This window comes from Zosterops lateralis, assembly GCF_965231275.1.
Source record: "Zosterops lateralis genome assembly, chromosome: 3".
Classification (NCBI taxonomy): domain Eukaryota; kingdom Metazoa; phylum Chordata; class Aves; order Passeriformes; family Zosteropidae; genus Zosterops; species Zosterops lateralis.
In genome coordinates this window covers 26,971,672-26,994,878 of record NC_139764.1, presented here as the reverse complement: position 1 = coordinate 26,994,878, position 23,207 = coordinate 26,971,672, and the positions used below count along the sequence as shown (strand labels likewise).

Sequence of the window (23,207 nt, the reverse complement as noted above, 5' to 3'; positions counted from 1 at the left end):
TCTCTTGCCCTGTTGCAGCATGTCCATCTCAATCTTTCCTATAGCCCTCAAGTACTGCAAGGCTGCAATAAGGTCTTCCCAAAGCCTTCTCTTCTGCAGTCATTCTAGATTATTAGGCCACGGAGGATTTTAAACATAGACCTTTAATTTCTGTTGGTTAAAACTATCACTGACACTTGGCCAAGGAGCAAAACATTTTCATCAATGACATAAAAGCAGTCACCATGCTTTTCAGAAGGCTTTTATACCCCTGATTCAATGACTGAATTATGGAAGAGAAGCATCCAGCATAAATGACAAGAACAGCATTGTATTTCTGTTCCCAGAATTTCACAGTAAATACAAAGAAATCTCGCTCCTCCTCAGATCGGATCTTTGTGTCCACAGTGGCTACTTTGGACTCTGTGGGTGTCTACAGCAGCAAATTAGATTCACCAGGGAATATTCCTGAGCGCTATGGTCAGCAGGCATTGAATCCATATTTGTGATAGTAAATTGCCACAGCTCCTTAGGATTCAGCCCATTAGCTAGCTTCATGCAAACTGCCTAATGGGAAGAGCAGCTACACAGTATTCATTTTCAAGCCATACCTGCAAATTATTTGGAAAAGTGCTAGTATGCATGGGTTTTCACATCAGAGAATATTGTAACAACTTACCCCTACGTTGATTGTATTCCAGTGCTGGGTAAAGCACATGGAACAATTTATCAGTTCACACACAGACTGGCCCTACCAGAATCTCTGTTGCTCAAGACAACTACAAATGCTGGAGGAACCCAAATAAAAATAAAGGGATTTTTTTTTTCCTCCAACTGTAAGTACTTGTCTGTCTAACTTGGGTAACATGTTAGCCTGTACAGAATAAACAGTAAAGGCCAGGCAGCCCATGGACACACTGTGTTGTCTGCCTGTTACTGTTGGACTGAATTGGAACACTTGAAAAATCAATGTTTCCACATTTCAAAGGATATCCTGTTCCATTTTTGATGAAAATTCTGTATTAAAAAAAGCAAAGCAATAGTTTTTTTTTCTTCTGAGAAGAGGCTTTGGTTTGTCAATTATTCTTGTTCTGGAATCCCTGAATATGTTAACCTTTTAACAGGTAATGTGACATGGTGTAGTGGGAAATTGCATGTAGAATATTTGAGATAAATGCAGTGAAGGTTCATCTGATTCTCTTTTCTCACTTTTAGCAAACTGTATGTCCATATACCTCACTATTCATAAACCCCTTGGAGATGCAGGATCATTTCATTTTCTGTTGAGAGAACATAGGAGTCCATACACCTAGCTTTCCATACACAGACCATGGGGACAGGCAATTCTTACTGAAGGTTGTCTCTAGAGTCTTTCAAGACAGGAGTCCTTCCCCCTTCACATCCCAGATATCAAGTGATGTATCTATTTTTATTCCGAGAGAATGAGAACCATTAAGGAGACTTCCACTGTTTTTTAGAGGAAAGGGAACATAGAAATGACAACATACAGCTATTACAGTAGATATTAAATAGCATGATGACCCACAGTAAGAGTGCTGGGAACCATCATCAGTGACTTAAGTGCACTTTTTAAGAGTTAAGGCATTTTTCCTGGTTCTGACAAAAAGTGTATCCTTTAGATCTACAGAACAGGCATTTATAGTTCATCCAAAGAAATTGGGTAGATGATGTAACCATGTGTGTTCTGTCTCGTTTATACTTATTATAGTGGGATCTGAAATCTTTCTCTGGAAGAATATTTTTGGGCATTAATCTGTCCACAAGTCATCTGTTTGGGCAAAAAGGGATACAAGTAAAGCCAAATAGTTTTTATTGAAGTGCTTTTGTGCACAGAATTAGTGTGGACTCACACATACATAATGCATCTTCAAGAATTTCCAGTTATTGGTAAGTAACCATCCTGTTTGAAGTGTTATTTACACGGTAACACAAGTCCTTTTTTTTCTTGGGTTTAGGGGTTTTTCCCTCCATTTTTTTCACTATCATTTACATGATTAATTTGAATAATTTTCATTAAGTACCTGAATTAAATATTCGAACAAACCTGTAACAGTGTAATTGGGAATTTAGGATGTTGTTCAGTAGTTATCCAAACTCTAAATGTGTCATTCGGGATCTCAGCAGTAAGAAGTGTCTCCAGTAATTCATCCATGAACTCCAGTCCAAGGTGACAATTCTGAAGTAACACCCAGCCTCCCTAAACAAGGATATCAACTATTACCATATAAATTTTAGAACAAGTTATTCATACTGCTAAAGCCAGCTGTATATATAAGAATCAAATTTGGTTTTCCATGTAATTTTTTTAAAAACTTTTGTTATGCTCCTGAATATATATTCTCTTTTGATATTATAGGATATTGGCACAGACAAAGCAAATAGGATAAGTTAGTACAAAAGTTATTTCCACACTCTGTTGTTCTCAATGAAAATAACATAACCAGACTCAATATTGTAAGTAAAGTATCAGTGCTATCTAGTGGCAAAAAGAAGTTCCTGTACTCTCCCAGCAAAACATCAGTGAGAAGCAATTCTGGCCTCAGATCCAAAAGAACGTGAGTGCAAAAGTAACAGCTGAAATTTAAGGAATACGTATTTTTTAAAAATTGATTTGTTAAAAATGTAATCTAAGTATAAAGAGGTGGTAATAAGATTCTAAAAAGTTTCTAACTCCAATTAGTTTATATGCAATAAAGGCATTTGCATGAAATTCAATCTCCACTTATTTTGATCTTATTCATCTCTCAAATTGCATGAAAGCTCTGGTTGGATTATTGTCTCTCTAAACTTCTGCTTATGAATTTAAATTCAATCAGCTTTTTTTAGCATCACTTTAGAAGCCTGATGAATTAGAAGCCTGATATTAAAATGGGACATTATTTAATCAGTTCTAAACAGTGATGGACAGTGGATTTCATTACAGCTTATAATTTCATTTCAGCAATTTTGTTTTAGCTCAATTAAAAAGACATCAGTAACTGTTGGTGAAAAAATATAATTGAAATATTTATGGTGAATTGATGGATATTAAAAAAAGAAGATTAAATGAAGGTGTTTTTTCCCCTTCTTCTATGGGGATAACTCTTTCGAGGGAGATCTTTAATCAATTTGATATATTTCCAAATGAATCAGACTTAGTTTTTGTAAATTATCATCTTGTAACACAGCACAGCAGTTTTAATTGTATTATATACTCTTGGCCAGAGGTACAAAAAAACCAAATAGGTATTTGTCTTCATATTCACTAATGTAGTTTCAAATCTGATGTTCACATGTTCCTCCCTTCAGCACTAAGGCATGTAGTTCAGAAATTGTTACTGGTAGCTCTACTGGATTGCAATTTTGAGTGTCCTTGTTCTTCAAAATAACGGCAAAAGAAAAGAAGGGATGCTCCAGTTTTCACCATTGCAATGAATGAGTTGTCAGTGGCCGTTCTAGACATACAAACAAAGAAATACCAGATGTATGTGTGCACTTGCATATAATGTAACTTGTCATTTGCTATAAAGAGATTTCCTTTTTCTCTTTTTCCAAATTGGTGTACATCTATACACCAATACTCATGTTCTGCTCTCTATTAGTGAAGATATTCTACCCCTCTGAAATACAAGTATATGACTGCTTCCCCATATTTTGAGTTTGCAGGCAACTATGGCTGTATGTCTTCATTTTCAAGACAGTCCACAACTCTTTGAAGTGTCCAGCTGACATGAAGGTGCCACCTTCGCATTATATTTTTTTTATTGTATTTGAAGTTTCAATTACTATCTCTCCGTAGCTGCTACTTAGGTTTTTTTATGGTTTTATTGTTAGGGAATATCATCTGCCATAACAAAGTACACTAAAACATTTAAAGAAAAATTCTTATATATTGTTAAGAAATTCTTAGACATGCTTGGGAATCAAAGCCAAAGGACTGACAATTAAAGAAACAAAGAGACACCAAATGCTGGTGAGTAAGAGGTCCTGTCACTAGCAGAGTTGTAAGGAAAATGTAAAACGGTATTAGGAGCAAGAACATCCTTCTGTATCTACAACTTTAAGCTACATGTGCACTCATCATTTTATTTAGTAGAAGCTATGCAACATCCAGGTATCTCTTATATGGGAGGGGAAAAAATGAAAAAAAAATTCCAATAAAGAGGTGGGATCTGCAGGACAGGACCAGGACCTAATGTCCTTTTACCCTTGGTTAATAGTATAGTGATACGTAAGGAATGTGCTGCTTTTGGAAAGCCGCTCAGTAGCACTGCTGACAGGAGTATTTGCTTGGACTCCACTGTCACATATATATATATATATATGCCACAGAGAAATGTTTTTAAACTAAGGCATTCAAAAAGACATGGTCACCCTGAGATATCCTTGATATCTAGATGAAAATGCAAAATATTAGGGACTGTATGCAAGGGGTATAAAAGAACACCAAAACAATTGCAACTTATATTGCAATGATTTTTCCCTACCTGTTCCATTGACACCTCAATGAGTTTGCGTGCATGAACCTCTTGTCCTTGGCCCATTGAGATGGTCTTACATGCTGTAACATGTTTGACAATACAAGATTAATGAACTTACAATATTGAGAAAAAGTAAGAATTTCAATTCAGTCCAAAACACAGTGATATAAATACAGCACAATTAAATAAATTTAATGCAAAAATATATGCTTATGGAAGCAGAATCCCTTCACCATCATATTGTGCTATTATGTATTCATTTTCTAAACACTGATATTTTGTATAATAACATTGAAATACACAATACTTACACAAGTTAAAAACTGTGACTAATGTTATGACTGTGAATATGAATTTGTGCCAAATTTTAGCAACACAAGAACATTTAAAATATGAACAGAGATTTTTCTCAAAGTGTACATAAACACAATGCAAAGATATAAAACTGTATTTATAAACATACTAATGTGACTAATGTCAAGAATATATGGGATTTACTCCAAACTGAGTTTGTATTCACATTTTTTCAAAACTTCCATATAATGTAGAACTGAAGTCCAAAATATACAAATGTAGATCTTGTAGATATTTTTTATTACAAAATAATCTTCTCAGCAGATTACCAATTTTTAACTCACCTGCAGTTAAGAGTTAAAAGAAGAAAATATTATTGTCACCATAACAGAATTTTAAAAGAAGAATTAATTGGTTTACAAGATAGGGATTTAAAAAGTTATCATCACCAGGAAGGATGATAGCAATTTATTTAAAAAAAGACTTGAATTACTGTCCAACTTCACAAAGAATGGTTATTAGCAAATGTCTTCTATTTAAAACATTATTTTATCTCTAAGATGATGTTTCAGAAACAAACAGTAGTGCAAGAGAATTAAAGAAATACTTCTCAGAAAAAGTATCTCTGAACTGACTTACACTCGTCCTCTGTGTCTTAATACATGATAATGAATAAATACTTTCATACCCAAATTAAGCTTCCTAGACAAGGAATTAATCTGATCAGTTGGGTCTGATCCCATAGACAAGAAACAGATGAGAGGTGTTCTCATGTCACTTTCTTCCCAAGTTTTTCTTAAATTCAAAATAACTGGCTCTGTATATTTCTCATCCAAGGAACTTGCAATATATTTCCTGGCTTGGGAAAGTGTTCGGTCTGGACACCAAGACCTAGAAATTAAAATACATACAAAGATATTAATTCACTGCCTCTTCCTCCAAGATCAGATTCAAATTAGAAATTCTATTTTTATATAAGACAGAGGGATTTTTAAAAATCATAATATGTATGTATATGTATACATACACACACATTCATATATATGTGTCTAGGTTTGTCTTTACAGATATAATAACAGGCAGAGCTGGTGGTCTTCCCTCTACTTATGGTACTTTCCAGTTGCTTACAATTTTGCTTTAACTGTTGTCAATGGAATTTTCTGCCTTAACTGTTGGCATTGGAATTTTCTGTTCTAGACAGCTTCCTTAGGTTCGGTCATTCCTCTTTTTAAACAGAACTTTTGTATTTGAAAACACAAAAAGGGAAATGTTAAGATTGTTTTTGCCCTTTAGTAAAACTCTGCAGATGATTCATTGGGTCTGTTAGTCTTTTAGGGAACAAACTCAAATCTTTTGCACTGGATTGCATTTGTGTGGGTGATGAGTGCTTTTCCTATGGAAAAACAAACAAGTACCTTCGGATAAAATATATTACTTTGAAAATCTTCATTTTTTGAAGATTATTTAAATGCTTAGGACTTAGATGGTCCCCCTGTTAGGGTATAGAGCATTTAACAATATATTATTTCCATCAGATTCTAGCCTTTTTTACTGCCCAGGTTGAATCTGCTCCAAAGACAAATCACAGTCTAATAAGTATTATTGTTGGGATATTTCACAGTATCTCTGATTTATTTATTACAGCACTTGGAAAGTATACAATGAATGGAGGAAGATATGATCTCATGCATAAGGCAGCTGAATGCTTCTTTGGGGAAATCTATTTTATCCCAAGATCTTAAAGGTCTTATATGATGCAAAAAATATAATGTATAGCACACTTTTCACATAGGATTTTGAATACTTATTTTGGATTTTCACCATCTCTTTTAAATTTTTTTTAATATTTGTTTAAAAGTATTTAAAAGTATTTAAATAATTAATTTTTAAAAAATTAAAAATTGAAAACTACTTGGAATAATCTACTTTTTCATGGGCTTCTCAAAGAAGGTTGTGATATGGTTCCCAGTTGCCATTTCTCCACATAAAAGCAAAGCTATAAAAATATTTTCTCTAAATACCTTTAGATGGCAGAGGATAGCTCTGAAGTAATTGAATAAAAACATGTTTCATGTGAGTGAATTGATATTTAATGTCACCCAGACATAACTAAAATTACACTATTTTGGTGATAGCATACTGATAGATTGAGATGGGTTGCAACTGTGTAATTTCCCAACATTTCTCAAGATGCTCACCTAATGAGTAAAAGCTTGCGAAAGGTGTCAAGTGAATCACTGTATCCATTAGGCATAATTTCTTCCTCAGGAGCATCTTTATCAAACCAGTGTTTCCATGCCCTGTCACTTGCAGCTATCTACATTGATTACATTAACACACACAAAAATATATTTTAGTTGCAGTAAAATCCTCTTGCCATTGTAGCTTTTAAGGAGAGGCCATTATTATACTGGGATAGATTACAAGTAACATTGCCTGTAGCATTTAAGGTATATGCCATGTGAATTGCTATTAAAATATTACAAATATCATTAATTCAATTGATACAGTCATTGTTAAGATGCATGCTCTCGAGCCAGTTAGTTATCTATGCATTCCCCTCGCAAACACATGTATCTACTTTTAAAAAATCAGTAATTAGCAGGAAGATTCTATACTACAAGAGGAACACACTGTGATTGATTAATTAATTAATTCCTTTTTGGTCACAGAATACGAAGAGGACCAGAAAAATCTGTCCCAGTACAGTCTAGCCAGCCAATGAATCCCAAATTAAAAGCAAGAGGTTCTAGTAAGCTTTTGGCTTGAGCAAGAATAAACCTGACCACAATTCTAGGCACCTCTTGGAACCCCTGACCTAATAGGACAAGGAATACCAGTGGACAGAACATAGTGAAAATGCAACCGAGCCTTTAATGCAGTGACTGAGGAGGGTGAGCCACTGCAATATTCTCAGATCACTGGAAAAAGAAGAAGGAATGCACTGATAGGCACCGATGTCTTTGTTAAATTAGGCATCTGCGACTTTTTTTTTAGAGGAGAAAGAACTAATTGAAACTAGCCTGAAAAAAAGAAAAGCACAGGAAATCTCTTGAGAACTGGGCATATCATTCTCAGTCCTTTTTTAGTCACTTAAATAATTTTCTGAATAATGATACAGTTGTATTTAATATGAAGAATCAACTAGAATAGCATTTATAATGGATAAAAATAAGTACTGAAAAGATGTTTTTTACAATATTTTTGTTTTTAATTGATATCCTACTTGGCACTCTCCTATGTTCCATTTCTATCTATTAATGAAATAATTTTAATTGTTACTTTTTAACTTTGCAACTACATGGCAAAAGTAAGATAATGCTAAAAAAAATAATTTAAAAAGAAGAGCTTTTGTGGTAACATGGTCTCCTAAGTATTTCAGTCTAAAATTTTGTTTGCACACATTCTAGAAAAGCCCTGGTGAAAGGACTTTTCTAGAAGTTGGTTTCAGGTGCCCTAACAACCCAGACTGAGCAACCTAACTACAGCTCCTCCGACTTTCTCCTAACTTAATATTCTATTTTGATACCTCAAGAAAACAAACTGGAAGAAACAAACTGGAAGAATTGAGCTGGTATGTATCCAACTATTGCCTTGATACAGGGTTTAGAAACAGCCAGGACCACTTGCAGATAACCATTTGGCTAAAATGTCTGCTACTCTCCAGGGCAATATGTGCCATCACAAAATGGACTTCGCTGGCCATTGCTGTAACTGCAAGAACTTACTATCCTGGTTATCAGCCTGATTAAATAGGAGCATTGAGATACAAGAAATGCTTAGGGAGTAACCAGTCCTAAGCACTAAACAACACTAAAAAAAGAAAAATAAATTTACCAAATTGAACATGTTACAATTAACATGTTATGTGCATATGTTTGTGTATGTCTACATAAAGCAATACATTTGTACCCAGCTCATCATATCTGAATGTCCCATTAACCTTGGAACAGAAATGAGTATTTAAAAACATGCAGCAAACCATTCACTTGTCAAAATACACCAGAATCAAGATGGACAATATTGTAATTTAAAACTTGACACTCAGATTAATTTTATGAGCCTTTTTGATACCTTTACCCTTTTAGCCTCTCTCTCTATAATTGACTTCATTTTTCCTTCTCTCCTGTTCCTTCTCTCCTTTTTCTACCTCAATTACTATAATACCAAATACCATAAAGCAGATAAAAAGCACACCACCATTCATGCTACCTAATTGTTTGTTGCTATGATGTTATTCTGTATTTTTTAATGGAAACACAATTATGATGATGAAACTGGTTATTAATATTAAAAATATAATTAGAAAATATCACCTGGTCCAAAAGGGCTTCAAACTGTGGAAGTTTGTTCAACTCCACTAGATTTAGCCATACCATGTCAAGAATCCAGCGGCTTGGTTTGGGTGGGCAAGCCTGTAGATCCAAAGCTGCACCTCCTGTGGACAAAAAACACTGGATGAAATCTACTTTCTGATGAATTATGCAATATTGCAGGGGCCAAGATATAATTGATATTTCTCTTTTAGTTATGTATTTTGACCGAAGTAATCTTCTCCAGGATACTAACTTGTGCTCTTGTGTACTTAGCATTTATTTCATACCAAAAGATAGCTTAGCCTTATTAAGGGCCTTCTCACAGATGTGGGGAGGCTACTATTGGGCCTCCTCTAAGGCTTCCCTTTACCAAGCTAAATAAGCCCACTTCCCACAGAAATGTTGATAGAAAACATGTAGACAAAGAAATAAGACTTTGAAATGGCATAAAAGTTAAAAAAGTTGAATTAGCTTTTGTGTTATTAACATAACACAATTTTTAAAACTTACCTCTAATGAGAGTTTGGAACTCTCTATTTTCCACATGTCCTCTCTCAATATCAATTTTTAAAGCCAGGAGGAGGGTAAAGAGGAATTTGTGGTTTTCATACAGGCCTCTAACAGAATATGAGTGAATTTCAAAGGTAAGGTATTCAATAATATTTGAGATTCTTTTCTGAGGTACAGGAGACTTCTTAGACCTAAATCATTAAAAAAAAGCACAAAGAAACTACATTAATAGGAGCAAATACACTGGAAAGGCAAACATCTGAATAGTAGGAAACATCAGTGTCTTCCTACCTGGCTATGGATTGATCAAATAGCTTCAAGAACTGAGCCAGTGAAGTTTGATACATATTATTGACCATGCTCATTGCTGTAAGAAGGAAATAAAGAATGCTTCCACGTGTGGCAACAGGTCGATATTCCTCCTGAGCAGTGTTAATCTTCACTTCAGTGTCTGCTGCCACAGTCAACTTGACAGCAATTTCAGCAGCTGTTTGCTTGGTTGTTTGCAGGACACCAATTAAGGATTCATCATCCACTAGTGAACCTGAAAAGTAAAATACTGGATGTTTAGGACATTTTTGTAACAATATTTTAACTTCATATGTATATATAAAACAAAATGCCATATTACAGGAACTATTTATTTTAAAAAATGGAATTATTTACTGAATAACAGAAAGCTGTAAAAATACAGAACAAACAGAATATGTAATACTAAAAATTATCTTTACATCCAACATATTTAAGCAAATTCATTCAAAATATGTTAAATGTATTCATACCAACAGCTTTGCAACACGAACTAGAGAAGTCACCTATCTTATGCACACAACCTACATAGTTGACAAAATTACTTAAATTATTTTGAAGTCTCTTCATTGGCACTCTCAAAGTAAAAAAGACTTAGGTTCCTAAGGGAAATGGTCACTCAACAATATTCATGAATCTCCAACAATTACTCGTGGATTTTCTGTTACCAGATTCTTTTTCCACCAGAGGTAGTAAGTGATCATGTTCAGGCTTGTAATACACTTCAGAAGAGTTTCAAGGGAATTTTAAACCAAGTCATTCCAATTTACATTTTCAATGGATTAAGGTTTTGCCCAAGGTCAGATCCCTTACCTCATCTGAGGAGCAGAAAGCTCTCAAAAAATGGATGTATTTCACAAAATATGTTTAGGTGTTAAATCTAAGTGTCTAGAGCTGCATCTAGTGGCATGCTCTAGACACCAAAGCCCTCACAGTCCTCATACTCCTGCCATTGTACATTCTCTTATTGTACCTTAGATGGATAAATCAAAATCAGTAAGAAAAGGACCTAGTGTGAATCAGTTTTATCTCCTTAATCTGATTAATCTTGATACAGAACCTTTGGTTGCACTTAGTTTGTAAAGAAGATTGTCTTCCAGTTCTTTCATCTTCCTCTTATTAGAAGTTACATCTTCCATGAGCTTAATTCGTTCTGCCTCTAGTTCCTGTTATTAAAAACAACAAAATTGCATGACATTTTATGGGTGGCAACTATAAGGGGTACTCAAAATTCAGTTTCTGATTTTTCAAGTGAATGAATTGTGATTAAAGATACAGGTGAACTGTTGGGTCCAGTCGTGAAATGTGCATTTTTCTTCTCTTGGTATCTAAAACATGCTTTTTATAACAAATGTCTTCTAAAGCAGTGTTTATTCAGTATCATATGGGGTATTTTACCAATGTCAAATCCTTCTGATTGTTTGTGTTGTACTGAGAGTCATACATATATTAAGGGCCTCCCATTGTATTTTTGATATTTGGAAATTTCTATACTGAATCTGAATATAATTTTAGAAAATGGCCAATATCTTTTTTCCATTTGAATACTTCTCTTTTTCTACATACCAAAACCAATTAAATGGAAAAAAATTAAATATCACTATGATTTATGTGTACTGTTAACATACCTGTTTTTCAGTGAGTATTACTCTCCTCAGTAACTGATTCTCAAGTCCCTTCATTGTAACAGTAAAATCAATAATTGATGTTTTTGCATTAATTTCAGGTGTGAAAGCAGGATTAGGTAGCTTTGTAGTAATGAAGAGTCTAAACGTATTCATGACCTCTACTTCTTTATCACCAACTTTCACCTGTGGATTAAGTTAAAATAGTATCAAACAGAAGAAAATGAACTTTATTAAACTAAGTAATATTGAGCAGGAAAAAAAAATTTACATTATTTGAAATGCCAAAAAGAGGAAATGTATTTCACAATTCAAATTTGTCATGAAAATAAAAGTCAATGACCAAATGTGGAAGTTAGAGTATGTTATAAAAGTAGCATTTTCCTCCAGCTAAATATAGGTGTCACTTCCACTGTGGATTATGATTAACAGCTTCAGAACCATTTAGTTTCTCAAATGCAGGGGTAGTAGAAATGGCTGACCTTTGTAGAAGTCATCATTCTCTTATACCCAAGGTAAAAGAAATTATGTGATCTAACAATGGAACAGAAATTACTGGGCATAAATTTTATCTTTATTAAGACTAAGAGGTTTCAAAGGATCTTTCCAAAGGAATTAAAAATTTATATGGAGTATCCAAAAGAAATTTTGAATATATTTCAAAAATTCAATAGAATTGAGATATTCCAAAACAGCAGTCTAACTCAAAAGCTGCATGTGCACAAGGAAATCTGAACACTGTATATCATAGTATGACCCACGGAACTGCTGGTGTTGGAAGGGACCTTAAAGATCATTTGCCATAGGGCAGCAGGAGGCATATGAGGCCACAACATACGAGTCTCCAAGGCAGCATCAAATACCTGGCTTATGAAGCAGTAGGACCAAACAACTCCCTTAAGCATATTTGCACTGCTTGAAAATCAGTAGAAAGAATTTTAAGCATTTAATCAGATAAGCATAATTGGTTCCAGTTTGGAATCTTCAGTAATAACTCTGGTAGTTAAACCCATAGTTTAGACTTGCCAACTTACTACACAGCTGAGGCTCTGTCTGTTATATTTAATTAGTTCAGCTTGATTCTCTACAGGTCTCTAGTGAATACAAAGTTTACCTGATTCAGCACACGTTTGTAACAATGCTAAAATAACATTTGTCACAAGGCTAACTACTCATTCCACTTCTTTTGTCTGATTACTAACCTTAAACGCAGATCCAGATTTTATGAAATTTTTTTCTAATATATTATCAAGGACTGGATCCAACTCTTCCTCTATATCTTCAATCAGGAGTGATCGTCCCAGTGACAGACTGTCTTCTAGGTGTTGTCGGAAATACTTGTCATTCAGAGTTGTTGCCTCAAAAAGTAAATGATAAATTGGTGTAAGGAAAAAGTATTTTCCTCGGACTCTTGCATGAAAACCACAGACCTAACCATGGAAACCTTCTTCATTGTTTTTGTTAGTTGCATTTTAAAGAAGGTGCTATAAATGTTGACCATGCAGATGTTTATTATGCAGAAATTTATGCAGTAATACTTCCGTGTGTAGGCTGAAAAGTACCATAAAAAGGTGAATTAAAAGGTTGGCTGTAACTGAGTCCTCAGAACTTCACTATGAGAGTAATAATGTACTGAATAAAACTGGTACAGTTTATTGCATATTAAAGATGTTATGTATATTTTAGAAATCAGAGATACCTAGCCTTTCATTTTCTGTTCTATTTCCTAGAAGGACTAGATTTTCTAATTTTAGCTCTGAAGTGCCGAAAAATTCTTTCTGGAAATCTGAACTCAGCCTAAAAAATTAATCACTGCTTCAATATTATGAATTTATATTGATATTTCAGGAAATAGGATTCATACTATATAAAATTATTAAAAAGCATGCCTAAACTAGTAAGCTATATAAATAATTAATTCTAAACCCTCCAAAATTTTTTTATATTCAGGACATATGAGTTTTCTCAACTTTTTCAAGTCAGGCTAAGGTTTTTAAAATGCAGTTTCCTTTTACCATGCCACATCATTTGGGAAAAAATAATTTGCGATGCAAATGGTGACACATGAACACCTTTGTATTATATTTCATGAGCAGGCATTTTACCCTATTGGGTTAACCTGTAAAAGAGCTATGAAGATTGCAGTAATGTTAGGATAGGTAAATTTTTCATGGGCTTGGCTTGGATTTCCTCAACTTCTTTTTGTAGTGACAACCTCATTATGAATACCCTCTCAGGTCCTAAGTTATGGACTGCAACACTTGAGGCAGTTTGCCTACTTTTTCATAGCTGTAACTTATCCTGTCTTTATCTGTAATATTCGACTAACAGTCACCAAATTTACTATAATTTAATAATTTATTATTATATTCTTTTGCTTTCTTATCACTTCTTTGTCCTCTTTTGTGTTGGGACCATACTCATCCATCTTGAATAAAATACTTTTATATTTTTTGCTAGAGTCCATACAAGTCAGATAATCTTTTCCAAGCCTTTGAGTTCGATTTACAGTTGTTCTCAAGTTCCCTTCTGATGCATCTACGTAATTGCCAGTCTCCATAAATATTAAAATTATCTCAGATCACACTGACTCAAATGCAACCCCCTCTAAAGCAATGATGTTTGAAGGACTATAATAGAGCACACACCATTCCTTTAAGACACTGTTTACCTGTAATTCGTTACCCTGTTCTTTATTTTTAATCCACTCTTTTCCTTGAGTTTGTGGGTCTACCAAAAGTGGGTATCTCGATGCCTTAGTGACAATGATACCGTTCTGAACTGAGAGTTGATCTCCAGGCAATCCTTGAAGATTCCACTCACTAATCTAAAGGAAAACAAAACAAAACAAAACAAAACAAAACAAAATTTAAAAAGGAGATGAAGGGTAATTTGGAATAAATAATCACTAGAACTTTTCTTCAAATAAAATTTTTCTAAGAAGTAACAGGGACGTCAAAGGGAATGTATATCTGAACCTGCTGAAGAATTATTAATGCAGGTATAAAAATATTTCCAGAATTTTATTTTATTGGATGTTTTTAAATATATAGAATCACAAGAAGTATATTTCAAAGTGTAAGGATGTCAAAAGATAGCTTGACAGACAAATTAAACACTGGGATCAATTAAGCAAAAACCACTCTAAGAGATCTTTTGGGAATTAATGTTTACTGAAAGAAAATTTAAGATTCTTGCATTTTCCACTCTTTGCCCATTTCATATACATTCACATTGAATAAAAGGACTAAATGTACTCTATTCTAAATTACAGTCAAACCCACTGTTTTAGAAATGTCCTGATTTTGGCTGAAAGAAAGGTCCATTTCTTCTTAGTAGAGGGTAGTGCTGTGTTTTTCCAATTTAGTGTGAGAATAATGTTGGTACACTGATGTTTTTGCTGTTGCTCAGTAAGTCGAGGACTTTTCAGTATCCTGGGTTGTGCTAGTGAGCAGGTGCACAAAAAGCTGGGAGGGAGCATGGCCAGGACAGTTTACAGGGATATTCCATACCATGGAATGTCATGCCCACTATATAAACTGGGGGAGTTACTTAGAAGAGGGTTGATCATGGTTTGGGGATTGACTGGGTATTGGTCAACAGGTAGTGAGAAATTCTATTGTGCATCACTTGTTTCTCTTGGGTTTTGTTACTATTACTGCGCCAAGATTTAGTGGAAATTGCCAAGACCGTTTGGAAACCACAGAAGTACACAGTACAGCAATATTTGGAATATTGGGGATTACAGTTCTTCTTTAAGCAAGCATAATGGTGGCTGACAGTCATAAATTATGCTAATGGAAATTCAAATTAAACCCTCCAAGCACCAAGAACTTACTGTTGGTTGGTCTACCAACATAGCAATCAGGTTCAAATCATCAGAAAAGGGGATTTTATGATTTCTCAACTCTGTTTCCCATAAATCTTTAAGCAAAAGGTTCCTGAAGTCTTGGTTAAAAGGTCCACAGTATGAAAGAAAGCCTGTGCAGAGCAATACATCTCCCACAAGCCTAGAAAAGGAAGAAAAATCATCATTAAAAGGTGCTGCACAAACTCAATTCCTAATGACTTAGACAACCAGCTTCTGAAAAATAAGAAGATTAAAAAAAAAAAAAAAAAGAAAAAAAGTTATGTTTCCAGAGCATTTTTGTGGCAAAACTTAGGCATAATATTTTATGAAAACACTGTCTCCTCCTCTGCAAAACAATAAAGCCCTAATAACAACTATTCCTTCTTTCCTAAATGAAGCAAGAAAATGGTTTATTTCTTAAAAATATGTTTGAAATACAATATTTATCACGGATACAAACCTAGTTCTATTGAAACTCTCACCAGAAACGCCCAATTTCCCCGCAGGAAATTAATAGTAACATGAGTGATCTGCAGAAGCTGAGCTTATTTGAAGGTTTCCCCAGTGACACCAGAACAAGTCACTCTATAAGGGGGTTGAGGAAACAGGCACATAACAGGCATATAACTAATAATAATCTCTTTAGAAGCTAATTCCAAGATAAGAGGTATTGTTCTTAACTGAAATACTAGCACTCAGCACCCATGTATTCTTACTTATGAGAGGAAACTTCAAATTTCAGGATAGTTCATTTGACCGCATTTCTATATTAAGATTTCCAGGAAGAAAATGAAGTACCACAATTAAAGCTAATAAACTGAACACTTCCATTTTTACAAGCATTTTCTTTTTCATTTTCTGTAATGGATTTGATACCTTTTAATCTGAGCTTTAAATTCCTTGCTTTGCTGAGTCCACCTAACTTTCTCTCCACTCAGTCCATCTATAAGTGCAGAGGCTGCTTGCATCTTTCTTTTGCATGTTTCTGCATCATCCTCTAAGTCCTAAAATTGAAAAAATGTCCTATTTAATCATAGAATGCAAAAATGTGGAGTTATATTACCTACTTTTCATCCTCTTATATTTATTATAAGTATTTTATTTATTTGAAACTCATTCTTGAGGACACTTAAGGGCATCTAATATGTTCCTATTCACAGAAAGAAGGGAATAGGAGAGGATATAGGCTTAAATATCTTACTTTTATACCTGAACCTCAGCCATATTATTCAAGGTAGCAGGTAAATGTGTGTTTGCAGCAAATCCTAATTACATGGCAATATTATAAAAGCGGTTTTGATAACACTAAAATACTTTTATCTCACCATTTTCTCCTTCATTGCTGCATCAAACTTTGCCTGCACTTTATCCAGTTCAGCTTGCTTTTCATCTAATTCTGCCTGAGCTTTATCTTTTTCTGCATTAGCTATTTTCAGGCGACCTTCTTGTTTCGCCAGGTTAGCCTGCAAAGGAGAAAAGAATTAAAATTATATATAAGATTTTAATATAATTCAATGAACTATTTAAACCTGCTTAGCTGGTAATCACAAGACAATAACACATCAAAATAACTTTTATATAAATATCAAAAACATTTAGGTTGAAAACTGTCACATATATACTGAAGATTTTTTTTGTTCATTAACAACACAGTACCTAAAGTTCTACCATATATTGTCAACTTTATTCTTTAAAAAAATTACATTTCAAAAAGCCAGTTAAGTAAGTTTTTTGATTTGTACACATTGGTTAGACTAGAAGAACAATCACTCAATATTCTTGCTTGAGTACATGTTTTGACTCTATGAAATGTCCTCTTTTATTAGTGAATTTTGTAGCAACCAGCAATCACAACAGGAGACTGGGTCTTTATTATCTAACAATATTGCTTTTACCCACTAGAAAATGGTCCTAAAACAGTGACTCTTCCTATTGCTCCTAAAATGATATTTATAATGAACACAGGAATTTATTTTTTTTAATAATTCATCTGTATTACTGTTGCTTCTGTAAATAACACTTCTACCGGTGACAAAAATGCGAAAAAAAACCTGAGGATTTCCATGTGCTTGCTCCTTTTACTATTTATTTTTCATTGTGCTACATTTAAGGATTAAATACTTTGTTTAGAACAAAAAAAATCACTGCCTTTGAGTTTCATAAACCTGAAAAAGAACACCCAAGCTAAAGTAAAAATTTGCTCTTAAAAATATTTTCCTTATTTTGCTTATGTTGCTATTGCAACATAGCTCCTTTATTGATGTGAGGTCTGAATCCCTTTAGAAAGCCAATATTTAGGCAAGATGTCAATTGTACACTGCCTCTAAGTTACCAGGAGAAAACCTAAAATAGATGCAAACCTCTGTTTGCAGGACCCTTTAGTGAAAGAATGAAGATCCTGCTACAACATTTTGAAAATAATTATTAAAAAATTATAACATAATTTAAAAAAAAAACAACCCTGAAAACACCTTTCCCTATACACAGTAAACCAGATCACATAAATTTAATCTAGGCTAATTTTTTGTTCTGTGTTCTCGCTAGAATCAGGAAGAAAATAGGTTTGTTGCTGCTCCTACCATGTCTAGCCACTGAAGACACAGTCTATTATGTCTGAATAAAGTTATATATATATATATATATATATAAGATCCTATTAAATTAAACTAAATTCAATTACTTGGTAAGCAAACACAAAGCAAGAGAGGCTGTATTACCTTAAGAGGCAAGACTTCTCTGTTAACACCATAAAACACCACCATGGCTTGTGTCCAAGAGAGGAGTCCTGCCACATTGCCACACACTTTTTTACCATTTTGAAATGTATAGTCTTCCATTTCAAAGTAAGGCTGGACCAATTCTACTGTCTCATCATTGATTGTATCCCTGGCAAAGTTCCGTAAGTTGTTCAAGAATGGGCCACTCATAAGCTTCAAAAAACAACATGAGTTATTAACATATTTTAGGTTCAAAGTCTTGTTCATAGGTGAAGCTGTTAAAAAGCATCCCTAAAATTCTTCTGTAAACAAAGGTAATTCATATTGCTATTATTAGAAGTGTGCAATTCAGTTGTAACACCTGCCACACACCTTCTATGTATTTTGAAATTTTAACTAATTGCACTCCAGTAAGTAGATTCAAAAGTTACTGATGTACTTTCCATCCTCTATTTTCCTGTCATGCATTTTGGAAGCATTTAAAAAGCATCATTTAATTTAAAAAAAATGACCAAAATAAAAACTCAGAGATATATTTGTATCTTAACTAAATGCAAAAAAAATTTGCTTAGGCATTTGTGAAATATGATCTAAATTCTGAAAAGTGAAATAATTTGTTCTAATTTTTTCTAAAAAATGTTTAGCATGCTAAAGGCAAATCATAGAATAACTGCTAATCTAATTTTATTATATCAGGGGAAAATAAAAGCTTTTGATGATTTTTTTAAACTGTAAACGCCTTAGTAAAAAGCAAGAGCACTATTTGTTACCTGTTACCATCAGGCCATGTGCCAGGAACAGGGCAATGAAACTCTAAAACTTCTGCTGCAAAAGTCTCAAAGCAATTCACCTACTATTTCTACCAGTCTACTATTTCTACTATTTCTACCAGTGTATCTATAGCGTATAGATACAGTTTATCTTAAAACAATATGTTTTCCTTTTAATAAAATTGTCATGTTTTGGGTAAACAGCATCATAAGTTCTCTGATAAGCTAATTGCTATTTCTGATGTTTAAGAAACACTGTTTGAAAACTCTACTTACTTTTAATGATTCTCCCCATGATGGCTTGCAGCAAGGCTTTTCTGGATCCAAGGTAACTTGATCCAGTTTCTTTTGAAATAGTAGCAGACAACAGTCCATGATCCTCATAATGAGGTGAGGAGGTTTTGCAAGTTTTCTAACCGTAGCAATATCCTCTGGTCTGATGGTCTGTTTAAAGAAAGATATAATAGAATCCTGCATCAATAACATTATTCTATTTTCCCATTCGTCATCTTGATTTTTATGTTCATTTGTAATTCTTTTCTCTGAGGTGCATTTGTATTAAATATATTAAAAAAAAAAGTGATAAAGCTGGCCTCATTAATAAATTTCATATTTTATGAAAACTATGAAAGTGAATCTTTAGTAATTTCAATGAATATTAGACAAGAGTATCTTCCCAATATTAAAGACATCATTGAAAAGTCAAATTTATATACAGCAGCACTGACTTGAATTGTCAGTCCAAGTGTTTAAAGAGAACTTTACTGTAAAATTGTGTAGAACTTAATTAAGAGCAGTTAGCTTGATAAAACAGTATTTCAGATTTTTAGCAGTCATGTTTATTCTGAGAGGGATTTGGTTATTTTTGTTCGGTTTAAGTTATGGGTATAAGACACTATTTTTAACTTTATTTTCTAATAGCACCACTGTCACTGGCACTTTGCTTAGTTCAGTAACCATTACAAAATTTAAAAAAATATTTAAAACTTCAAAAGTAACATTTATTTGTGTCTAAAAATATACACATACCACTACCTGCCTAGAAGGAGTAATTACAGTTAAATTATAGAAACCATTTTCTAAGTCCACACATTTTGTAAATGAATTTTCTGACTATTTTTGGAAGTTGCATTTATCTCATTCATTTACCTAAATGTCAGTGAAAGAGCAAACAACGCTTCTTTTTTTTGCTTTTTCTACTCAAGAACTCCTGTCACATAAATTCTGATAACTGGAATAGAAGGCCAGATTTCAGAGGTTTTTACTGTTTAATTGTTCAGAGCAGAATAATGAAATTATGTAGTACAGTAATGCCTCCAAATTTCTCAACCCTGATTCTGATTGCCCTGAATCCCCATTATTTCCTGCTTCTCTTAAAATTAAAATCATTAGGGTTTTTGGTAGGGAAGAGATTGATTTTTATTTGTCTTAAAAGACAGGTGTAACTACTTAAGTCTGAATTAAAAACATTTTGTTAGCACTAGAAATATTCTCTTGAATTCAGAATGACAGATATTCTAAAGGCACCTGTAGCTTTTGGAAAGACCTACACCTTCATAATGATCAATTATTGGGATGGAAGGAAAATAAATTATTCCCTATGTGTTTATGGTAAAATATGTGTGCCTTAAGTATTCATGAAGAGACATGGCCAGCAACAATGAGCAGCTGGTGACAGCAGTCGGTACCAAGAGACAACTGTATGTTGGTGGCTCTGGCCTCTCAGAGGTGATGCAAATACTTTACTAATAAAAATGAAATTTATTCACTTTCAGAGCTTCTTCTGCTTCTTCTAGTGCTGGTTTAGCCGCCTCCAGTTTTTTCTCTGCTTCCTGTTTTTCTATATCAATTGCATCCACAATCCTTTGTGCTTTATCTTTCACACCCTGGACTTCAAGTTTTATTTTAGTTGCAGCTTCAGCACTTTCTTTGACTTCTTCTAGTACCTGGAATTGATAATAAACACATAAAATCTATAAATCAAAATGGTGGAACAAGCTGTCAAGATTGCAGTGCATCTTCATTCAAGACTAAAAAGCTGGATAGTTGTGAAAGTCCTTTATTGCATGGCTAAATCAGCCTCATGAAGGCAGAGTTATTACACTTTGTGCCACTATGCAGAAACATGAAGTCCCCAAGACCCAAGCGGAAGTGGCAACATCTTAGCAGCAGCAGCAACAGCAGCACCCCTGATCCGTGTTTGTTCTAGCATTCTCAAAGCAGTGCATTTTATTCTATTTTTAGCCAATCAGGTACAAACACGATTTTTCTACAGTCTTGTTGGACCTATCCTACATGTGCAAAAGTATTTGTAATTTCTTACAGAAATTTCTTTCTTCTATGTATATAACTCCATCTGTTCTATCTAGGAATGCTAGTAAGGCTACATTGTGTTTTCATTATGTCTAGAACTTAGTTAACTTTGTAAAAGGTGATGCCACTGAACTTTCAACTAGGTTTTAGGGCTTTTTCTTACTAACTAATTCAGTCTTTTATTTGCTTAAGGTACTTAAAATATCCCCTACTTATTTAAAACTAAACTTGCATTTCTAACTCATGTCTATGTGTATTTATGTATTTTAGTTTCTCTGAAGGTCTTAATTCAGCCCTCACATTTCTGAACACCCCTGGGCCTGTGTGGACAGGGCCCAGAGGGATTTGTATTCTGACAACAAATTATTACGAGACACAGGATAAAACAGGTGTGTAACAGCTATTAAATATATAATTCTAACCCCAGCTACAGCTAGCTATATATGGTGTCATGTAACTATTGAATAAAAATTAAATGTGAGAAGTTCAAATTCATCCCTTCTGTCACATATTTCTCTCTTACGAGATTAAAGGCCTCAAAGCATGCAGGCAGTCCCTTAGTCATCACCAGCCAAAATTCCCTCTCCAGTGCATATTAAATATGCACCATCAGAGCATTATGATATCTTTCAGAAAACAGAATGCCTATACTGATCCATTCCCTAGCATACCTTTCCAGAGAGTCATTTTGGAAACTGTATTTCTACTACACTACCAATCTCATGAACACACAGATGCCTTGTTAATGTAAAAGACAAATCTGAAACTGGACTGCCATGAACATTTTTCTAAGGAATTTTGAAACAGAAAAGTCCCATTATCATGTTGACTTTTTCTGTGCTAGTAAGTGCACATATCATCCCAAATTTAATAATGTCAATTAATCCCAAATTTAAAAAAAAGCTATGGAACAAAATAAATTCTGATGCCTATCTGAGTGAGTAAGAAATGGGAGAACAACAAGGAAAGCACTCAATCTCTGCTGCAGTCTAAAAGTGCCTCACTTTCAGAAGTAAAAGCTGAATCAACATGCTATAGACAGAGTAAAACCTCATTTTAGACGAGGCAAATTTTTGCAAATTATGATAAAATTTTGCAATAGCATTTTACCCTCTGTATATTCTAGTGCTATTTAACACTCACTTACTTTATCTGCCTTAACAGATGTCACAGCCAGCTCCTTCTCCTTAATAGCCAAGTCCTTAGAGAGTTGAGCAACAGATTCACTGGCTTCCATCAGCTTGGACAGACCTATTAATTAGAAGATAAAGTTCAGAAATATAGAAACTTTTTTTCTCTAGTTAGTTGCACAATCTAGGTCCAGATCTCTCATGTTCTCATTCAATTCCATGTAAAGGAGAGAAAGTGAGTGTAAGCAGTCATACTATCGTGATTGTGTCTACTATTCACTTTTCATGGATGTAAGTAATTTTGCAAGGCACAAAATTATGATAAATAAGGTTCATTCTTCAAAAGAAAACAACAACAACAAAAAAGGAACTATGTCAAGTATATATAAAGCTGTGAGACAATCAGAATTTCTGAACGATGCTTCATTGTGCCATTATATGAAGAAATTACCTAAGGATCCATGACTGCCTTCCAATAGGGAGCCCCTTCTAGAAATATTTGGGAAGAAATGGAATCAAAAGTGGACCTCAAGATCACAGCAAAATTAAGATGTCCAGCTCCTGCATATTGAGTTTACTCTCTCTTGTCCCTGGTGACAGAGAGGGTGAAAAAGCACCTGTGTGCTGAGGGCCATCCCATCATAACTCTTCTGTGTGCTACAAAAGCCAACCGTGTAGGCCACTCAGCCTTTCACAGAACCATGGAATCACAGAATATGCTGAGTTGGAAGGAACCTATCAAGAATATCTAGTCCAACTCCTGGCCCTGCACAGGACACTCCAAGAATCCCACTGTGTTCCTCAGAGCATCCAGAAAGAGATGTGCTTGCTCCCTGTATAGTTATTATATATTCAGTCTTTCCCATGCACTCATGGGTTCTCCTCTCCTCTCCTCTCCTCTCCTCTCCTCTCC

At 34.2% G+C, this 23,207-nt stretch overlaps 1 protein-coding gene across 1 annotated transcript in view; it reads right to left on the bottom strand.

Annotated features, from left to right (window-relative positions):
• The window catches only part of DNAH8 (dynein axonemal heavy chain 8), a gene marked incomplete at both ends in the record, with an annotated part of 112,505 nt that overhangs the window by 13,989 nt on the left and 75,309 nt on the right, over positions 1-23,207 (bottom strand). Inside the window, 18 exons of the mRNA XM_083857620.1 lie at positions 2,045-2,197; positions 4,467-4,540; positions 5,443-5,645; positions 6,953-7,071; positions 9,071-9,192; positions 9,581-9,771; positions 9,872-10,124; positions 10,950-11,055; positions 11,518-11,700; positions 12,717-12,872; positions 14,186-14,341; positions 15,353-15,524; positions 16,241-16,368; positions 16,690-16,827; positions 18,082-18,294; positions 19,128-19,295; positions 20,621-20,797; positions 22,312-22,415. Of these exons, the coding sequence (XP_083713746.1) occupies positions 2,045-2,197; positions 4,467-4,540; positions 5,443-5,645; positions 6,953-7,071; positions 9,071-9,192; positions 9,581-9,771; positions 9,872-10,124; positions 10,950-11,055; positions 11,518-11,700; positions 12,717-12,872; positions 14,186-14,341; positions 15,353-15,524; positions 16,241-16,368; positions 16,690-16,827; positions 18,082-18,294; positions 19,128-19,295; positions 20,621-20,797; positions 22,312-22,415 (2,816 nt within the window). The remainder of the gene's footprint in view (positions 1-2,044; positions 2,198-4,466; positions 4,541-5,442; positions 5,646-6,952; positions 7,072-9,070; positions 9,193-9,580; positions 9,772-9,871; positions 10,125-10,949; positions 11,056-11,517; positions 11,701-12,716; positions 12,873-14,185; positions 14,342-15,352; positions 15,525-16,240; positions 16,369-16,689; positions 16,828-18,081; positions 18,295-19,127; positions 19,296-20,620; positions 20,798-22,311; positions 22,416-23,207) is intronic.